The 8,484-nt window shown below is 40.8% G+C and overlaps 1 protein-coding gene across 1 annotated transcript; it reads right to left on the bottom strand.

Moving 5' to 3' along the window:
• Positions 1-649: 649 nt before the first annotated feature.
• trhrb (thyrotropin-releasing hormone receptor b) lies at positions 650-8,149 on the bottom strand. Its single transcript, XM_063898527.1, has 2 exons — positions 7,143-8,149; positions 650-6,119 (listed from the first exon to the last, which is right to left on the bottom strand). The coding sequence occupies exons 1-2, from the start codon at positions 7,920-7,922 to the stop codon at positions 5,694-5,696; spliced, it is 1,206 nt and encodes a 401-aa protein (XP_063754597.1). The 5' UTR covers positions 7,923-8,149; the 3' UTR covers positions 650-5,693.
• Between the last annotated feature and the right edge of the window lie 335 nt (positions 8,150-8,484).

Here is an 8,484-nt window from a genome sequence, read left to right as displayed (position 1 = left end):
TTTCTATTGCCTTTTTGCCTGCATTGTTCTGCCTATGGTGAATGAGCATGCACCAGACATGAAAGCTAAATGCAGGAGACGTTCACAAATATGAATACCTGTTTGACAGCTGATAAAACGACTGAAAGGAACAGTTTAATTAACTAGCAGGTACCGAGCAGTTGAAAAAGGTCTTGATCGACATCATTATTTGTCTGCCCAATAGAGAGAAACATGTGTTTGGAGTTTTGTTTCTGACATGTGTAAAGACAAAGTTTCTGACCAACTGACATAGAGACTGGTGCACTGATGACATATTTTTGTATCACATAATATCTTTAATTTGATAAGAAACATTTCTTTTGGCTGCAAGGAGTATTTTTGATTGGATGAATGTCCAAGAAAGAGAAGTTATTTCAGAAATGTTGGATTTGTTCCTTCTTATTTCCTCCTGCCTGTCCTTTGACTACAGCCCAAACCTGCTCAGTGTGGGTGGTTGCAGAGAAGATATCATGAGCAGAAGGAAGAGCTGATTATAAATATTTTTCAAAAAAATCTTGGATGCTCATGTCATCAGTTTAATTTAAAAGAAAAAGAGAGGTGACGTTCCAAAATGCGCAATTCTGTACCCAAAAAGTAATGTGAAGACATAATATAATCTAATACCAGAATCAACTTTATTTGGAACATAAATATAACATTTGCAATTTCTATATAACCATCAAACATACACTGGATCACAGTTCTCTAAAAAAGCAAGCCCAAGGCAGAAGCTTCCAAATTCAGCATCACAACATATTATGTATAATTCTGATGGGCAATAACAAAATATAGAGTTGCAGAAAAATATACAGATTACCATAAATAACTATTTAAATACAAAGGCAACACACAAATATTAATGAATCTACTCATACTCAAAGGCATTTACAGTATTGGTACAGTCATTAAACACAAGATGCAGTATTCATCTGACATATTTCACATACAGCGGTGAATGAAGCCGGTTTCACAGTGAGAGCTTCGTCTTCCTCTGCCGTGTCTGCAGCCCAATTATATTCCACACACGCAACAGCATCACATCCATTCAGCCATGTTCACTGTGGGTTGTCACAACTACAGAGCCAAACAGGAAAGCGACAGTTTGTTAAATCCACAGTACACATGACACAAAGCACGGTCCACTTCACTTCACTTTGCTTCAATGTGAACACTTTGATGGAGCTTATGTTGAGCAGCTGAAACATATTAACATGTTCTTTATCTGTCACTCTATATACATTATTTTACTTGGTGAAGCAATGAGGTTGCACCACTGCCCAAGTAAACTTTAAAATGTTATTTAATTTGAGAGAATCGTAGACCACACAAGGAGGTACCACCATTGAATAAGGCTTATCTAAATGTTTTTGTAATTAGTGTTTCTGTATCAGGTACAGCAAATGTGTTGTTCTTGTGTCCACTTAAAATCAATTCAAACACCATGACACAATTCCATCAGATTAATGATAAAGACCTAGAGGACATTATTCTACATCTGAAGTCCTCCTCCTGCTGCCTTGATATTATACCTACAAGCTTTTCTAAAATGTTTTTCATAGCATGTCCTCAGAGCTACTTCATATAGTAAACAGGTCTCTTCACTCAGTGTATTTCCACAGGCCCTGAAAACTGCAGTCATTAAACTGCTCTTAAAAAAGAATAATTTGGATGCTTCAGCAATGAATAATTACAGGCCCATATCAATCCTCCCATTTCTAGTTAAAATCATTGAAAAAGTAGTTTTTAAAAACTGAGTAAATTCTTGGATGCAAATAACTGTTTCGATGTGTTCCAGTCAGGCTTTCGACCGCACCACAGCACTGAGACTGCTCTTGTTAAGGTCTTCAATGACATCCACTTAAACACAGACAGTGGCAGAGTCTCAGTGTTAGTATTATTAGATCTCAGCACTGCATTTCACACTGTTGACCGCAAAATATTGCTAGACTGACTAGAAAACTGGTTGGGACTTTCAGCAACAGTTCTGAATTGGTTTGAATCTTACTTAAAGGACAGGAAACACTTGTCTCTATAGGCAGCTACACATCAGAGCTGACCAATATGACATGTGGGGTTCCTCAAGGATCCATCTTGGGGCCTCTTCTCTTTAACATCTAAATGCTTCCACTGGCTCAGATAATGAAAAGTAAAGAAGTTACCATAGCTATGCAGATGATACACACATTTACATTACCATTTCACCAGGAGACTATGCTCCAATTCAAACACTGAGTAAGTGCATTGAACAAATCAATGACTGGATGAGTCAGAACTTTCTCCAATTAAACAAAGAGAAAACCGAGGTAATTGTTTTTGGAACAAAGGAGGAACGACAAAAAGTCAGTGCTGAGCTTCAATCAGTAATGTTCAAAACAACAGCTAACGCCAGAAACCTAGGTGTAGTCCTGCACTCTGAATTTCAACAGTCACATTAAAACAATCACTAAGTCCGCCTACTATCACCAGAAGAACATATCTAGGATTGAAGGACTAATGTCACAGCAGGATCTAGAAAAACTTGTCCATGCTTTTATCTTCAGTAGACTGGACTACTGTAACGGTGTCTTTGCAGGTCTCACTAAGACATCCATTAGAAAGCTGCAGCTGATTCAGAACGCTGCTGCTGGGTCCTCACTAACACTAAGAGAGTGGATCACATCGCTCCAGTCCTGAAGTCTTTACACTGAGAGAGTGGATCACATCACTCCAGTTCTGAGGTCTTTACACTAAGAGAGTGGATCACATCACTCCAGTCCTGAGGTCTTTACACTGAGAGAGTGGATCACGTCACTCCAGTTCTGAGGTCTTTACACTAAGAGAGTGGATCACATCAGTCCAGTTCTGAGGTCTTTACACTAAGAGAGTGGATCACATCAGTCCAGTTCTGAAGTCTTTACACTGAGAGAGTGGATCACATCACTCCAGTTCTGAAGTCTTTACACTAAGAGAGTGGATCACATCAGTCCAGTTCTGAAGACTTTACACTGAGAGAGTGGATCACATCACTCCAGTTCTGAAGTCTTTACACTGAGAGAGTGGATCACATCACTCCAGTTCTGAATTCTTTACACTGGCTTCCTGTCTGTCAGAGAATTGATTTCATAGTTCTGCTGCTGGTTTATAAAGCATTGAATGGGTTAGGCCCAAAATTACATCCAGAACTCTCAGGTCTTCTGGAACGGGTCAACTTTCTGTCCCCAGACTTAGAACTAAACAAAGAGAAGCAGCGTTCAGTTATTATGCTCCAAATATCTGGAACAAACTCCCAGAACCCTGCAGGGCCGCTGCAACTCTTACTACTTTTAAATCCAGGCTGAAAACATTTCTTTTTGCCGCTGCTTTTAATTGAACTGTTCTGATCAAACATTGCACTGTGACTTTTACTCATGTATTTGATACCTGTTTATTTCAGTATCTTTGCTCTTAAATGACTGTTTTTAAATGCCCTCTATAATGTGTTTATGCTGCACTCATTTTTAACGGTCTTAATGTCTTTCATGTTTGTAAAGCTCTTTGAATGACCTTGTGTTGAAAGGTGCTATATAAATAAACTTGCCTTGCCTTATAACCAAGAGTGGCATTTATTAAAATGTATCACTGTAGACCTTTAGAAAGCTGAAGAAAAAAAGTACTAACTATGAATAAATACATTCACCAGAGTGGCAAAAGTTCCTCTAACTTATCATTATGAAGTCAATGTTGATGGCACAATGTTATGGTTGTAGAACAATGACACCATCTGATTTTAGATTGGTTTCCTTTCAAATGTGCTTTTGCTTTGCAATTCTTTCTGCCGCCAGGTCAGGAACTCCCTTTCATAATAAAAGTGCTAGATCAACAACCAGGGTAATTTTACCAGGGTAAGGCAGAAAAAAGGTGGGGAAAAATGTTCTTTCCACTTAGCTAGGTCTGTAAGTAACCTGCGTAGGTACTAATACTATAGGTGGTTTTACTGTAGCCAGGTTGCTAACGGTTGTCTTTTTGTTTAAATGAAAATCAATGGACAGATATTGCGTTATCAAAGACCCTGTTGGGCTGTTTGTTTTGGCACACGTCCTGCCTTGTTGATAGTTCTTAGGAAAACGATCTTTGTGACAGTGCTACCGAAACAAGTTGGAGATGCTAAAAGTTATCTGGTTCTAGTGTTTGTTTGTTTTTTGAAGGTTAAAGAAGTTACTTGAGTTGTCTTTTTTTGTGGTTTCACCTTTCTCACCTCACTGGTGGTTGTGGTTTCAGGTGCATATTTCCACACAAGGCCATTGACTAGTTGTAAATATAGATTCATTAATAGATTTTGGTGTCCATATTGCGCCCTTTCTCTATCCAATGGAGGGTCCACTTGTATATTCAATGTTCTTTTTGGATGGCGCAGTAATTTTGCTCTAACCACTTTAAAGAGACTTGTAACTACTGCTAGAAATGGGTAACTTCCTGTTTATCCTTCTCACCGACAGTTCTGCCATTTTTGTTTGAAATAAATTCCGACATTGGCACATATTTCCTTAAACCTACAATATTGTATTTCCAGTCTAATAGACAATAACAATAAGGCAAATCTATTTATTCTGAATTATAAAGAGCAACTAAAGGTTGTTCTTACATTTGTCTTATTGTGATTATTGTCTAAAGCATTATAAAATATTGGCTTTTTTTAAACCTACAAATGATGTCAATAGGGAAAAGGTATCAACCCATTATAAACTATTCCTTAGAAACAGGATGTTACTGTGGAAACAACACATAATAAACTTTATTATGGCACTTTTTGCATTTAATTTACAAAGCACTCTATGTACTTGTCTCCCTACTCTATCAGTGAACGCTTTACAGAAGAAAATCTCAACAAAGCATCTCTTTATATAAAGACTGAACCTGCCCTCCTGAACGAACTCTTTTCTCATCCTGCTTCGAGGCCGCGCACGCAGTCCTTCAGAATAATAATAGAGCCAGTTCTGTCCATGAGGGTTCAGGCATGACTCACCCTTTAATGGGCTGCCTGCCCTGAAAACATCAGGGGGCATACAGTTATTAAAGCTGCGCTGGTTGAGGTGTTTTATTGGTGTGAAATGGTATTCTCTTCCTCGGTCTAAACGCCCCAAATCTGTCTGAAACTGAGGAAAAACACCCATCATGATATTCAGCATGAACAGTGCAGTCAATTCACTCTACGATAATGGTAAATCGTGACATGGAGAGGCAATTCAACTCTTGACAATTCTCCGTTTTTTTTCTTTTCGCTTCTGTCATCTCTTTGGTACCTTTCCTTTCATACGAGCATCACCGAGTGGCTATGTTGGTAAACGTGTCCGTTTGCAGGATTTCTGGGTATTGGAGTTCTGTATGCCGCACATCTCAAGTGAGCATGCTGGTTCACATTTGTGTTTTGTTGACTGATACTCAGTTGATGACTTGGGTAGGTCCAGGATAAGATAACAGCTGTGCAATGAAAGGGTGCTTATCTGTCCGTGTTTGCTGCTTCCTGATGTCTGGGATCATTCTCGGCTTTGTGCCTCAAACACTGTCATTACGCATCAGCAGCTGTAATCTGTGTTTACATCTCTGGCTATGTAAAGGTCAGCAGGCACTCAGGAAACCATATTCTCTCTTAACGGACTACATTAGTCAACATATTCAAACTCTTAAATCCTCGGTTGACCCTTCGCAAACGAAGCTCACGCGTCGCTAAAATTCTCCTTCCCGTACACGTCGGGGTCAAGAAACATCATCTTCTGTTCAGACAGCAGATCGTCAGTGGCTGTGAGCTCCTCTAGTTCCGTAGTGAAGGGGTCGGTGCTCTCCACCATGGATGTCTCTTTGGCCACGCTGTAAGTAAGGGCCACACTGTAAGCAGCGGGTTTATCCGAGCCTTTCCTCCCGCAGCCGCAGATCTTGCGGAAAGCGGCGCGAAACTTCTGAGACATGGCGTTGTAGATGACCGGGTTGATGGCGCTGTTGAGGTAGATGCAGATTCGGCAGAAAAGCAGGAACCAGCTGTCCAGGTAGGCCCGGTCCAGGAAGGAGTTGACCACCACCAGAGTGCGGTACGGCATCCAGAGCGTGGCAAACAGGAACACCACCACAGCCAGCATCTTGGTCACCTGCACGGGGCAACAAGCACAAATATGAACTGCTGCTGCCAGCCACTGTGAACCAGTGGCAAAACAGTGATACCACAACATCCGTGTCAGTCTGAGTCGTAATTTGGGCCCAAAAAGAAGTTTCCCCCTTGACTTACATTGGGAAAGAGACGTCTATAAATCAGTGTATCATCTTTTTTTTAAAGCTAAATCAACTACCCCGTACAAACACTTGATTAGCCCTTATTGAAATCATTCGGTACCTAAAGTTAAATCCATTTAAAGCCAAATCAAGAGATATTTTCCCTCAACTCGTTTGGCTGAGCCAAGACTGGACATGATGAAGCAGATTGGAGGCGGAGCTTAAGGAAAACGTGGGCTTGCTCTATTGGTCCAGTTTCCAGGATGATCCGGGCATTTTTGTTCTGCCATTTAGGGAACATTCATAGGAATAAACTTTGCCCCACTTCCAAAGCTGAATCCAGAAAGTATTTTTGAAGCAGAAAGGCTGTGTTGTGGCTCCTCAAATGTGACATTCATTAATAAACTGGTCCATATGAGACATTTTATAACCCTTATATATCCCTTCATAAATCTGCAGGACGAATGTATTTATCTATTGGTATGACATATTTGTTATCATGGATAAATTCCTACTTGGTTCAAATGTTTTACTAACGAGAATTTATAAAGTTAACCATAGGATTTTAAGTTGATATATTATCAAGCCATAATCGATTTATGCACAGAACATCCTAGTTTTCTAATGAAAGTTATTTTTGTTCAATTGCTTAGTTAGCTATTCATTTATGTTTCATCCTTTTGAATCTTTTACAGTGGTGGATAAAGTGATCCAAGTGGAAGTTAAAATGACTTCAAATGTTATACTTTTTTATTTTATGTATTCCTATGTGTAAAATCTTAAATGTATTACTAAAGTTATGAACATGACAATGTGTTTGCAATGAGTTAATGCACTAACAGACATCAGCATCTTTTAATGTTGTCAGATGTGTCACCGTCTGTGAGTGTCACAGCACCCACCTGTCTGCGGGAGGAGGCTGTGGAGCTGGAGTGGCGGGAGTTCTTGCAGCTGGTCCTCTTGGTGTTGCTGTGGTTATGTCCGTTCTTCTTCTTGTCTTTGGGGTCGGAGGGCAGCGGGTTGATGAAGAGGATCCTGGCGATGAGTCCGTACAACACCGCGGAGAGCATCAGCGGGACCACGAAGAAAACTCCGAAATCAAAGAAGTAGATGGGCAGGTAAAACTTCCTGGGGACTCTGTAGCCGCACGTGACGATGGTGATGTTGTCGTACACCTCCTCCTGGATGTCTGACAGGTAGAACCACATCATGCAGTACAGGGAAGTGGAAGCCCAGACGCACAGAATAATCTTTTTGGCTCTGGAGAGGGTGCACAGGAACTGCGCTTTAATGGGATGGCAGATAGCGATGTACCTCTCTATAGTGAACGCTGTTATGGAGCAGGACGAGGCGTTGATCCCAAGGTACTGAAAGTAGGTGATGCAGAGGCACCCGTAGTGTCCAAACACCCAGGATCCAAAGATGCTCTCTGTGATTGTGGGTAAGCCAGCAGCGCACAGCACCATCAGGTCAGCTACCGCCAAACTCACCAGGTAGCAGTTGGTGGGAGTCCTCATGTGTTTGGTAGTGAGCACCACCAGGATGACCATAACGTTGCCAACGACTCCTAAAACGCAAATCACGAAAAGCAGCAAACTGCTTATCACTTTGTATTGTAGGCTGTTGTCTATCCAAACCGCCAAAGTGTGGTTTATCTCTGGAGCGGTTGTAAAGTTTTCCATCTTGATGTTTTGTTTCAAAATCAGGGAAAAAATTGACTTCTTTTAGCGGGTATGTTGCCTCATGGCGCACCGAATAGCTTTTACGCGCGATGGAAGGACGGGAAAAGTGATTATCGATCGGAGAAAGCTCAGAGTAGCACCAAAAAGCGTATTATCATAATGTGACAAGAGATGCTGGAAATCAGCTTTAACGCCGCGGTGGTGTGGTGTGTAAAAAGCGATGAGTCGCCGTGTTCTCGTCAGAACAAAGTGTGTCTGTCAGGCAGATGGCACTTTGGTTTTGAGCCCTGCTCTTGGCACAAGCTCTCATTACGCATGCGAGGGGATTAGCCCATCATTACATTTTCAACACCGGACCTCCCCCTCCATCAAAGCTGCTCAAACGCCAAAATGAAACAGCGTATACTGTATGTGTCATTCTCAGTTTATCTGTATTACTAAGAGAAGAACTAAAATCAGGGTACACTCTTAAATTAATAACCAAATTTAAAACCAGCAATTTGTAGGATCGTTTTAGTTGCATTTGGCGTTATTGTGTTAATCCTACTAGAAATGTATAATC

The sequence above is a fragment of the Eleginops maclovinus genome, chromosome 13, assembly GCF_036324505.1.
Source record: "Eleginops maclovinus isolate JMC-PN-2008 ecotype Puerto Natales chromosome 13, JC_Emac_rtc_rv5, whole genome shotgun sequence".
Lineage (NCBI taxonomy): Eukaryota > Metazoa > Chordata > Actinopteri > Perciformes > Eleginopidae > Eleginops > Eleginops maclovinus.
Note: the sequence above shows the minus strand (reverse complement) of the source record. Positions and strands in the feature narration are given on the sequence as shown.

Bases quoted from the DNA above. Each gene is read 5' to 3' on its own strand.
- trhrb (XM_063898527.1), bottom strand. From the start codon at position 7,922: ATGGAAAACTTTACAACCGCTCCAGAGATAAACCACACTTTGGCGGTT. The intron at 6,120-7,142 runs GTGGGTGCTGTG...TGCCCCGTGCAG, and splicing joins CAGCCTCCTCCCGCAGACAG to GTGACCAAGATGCTGGCTGT.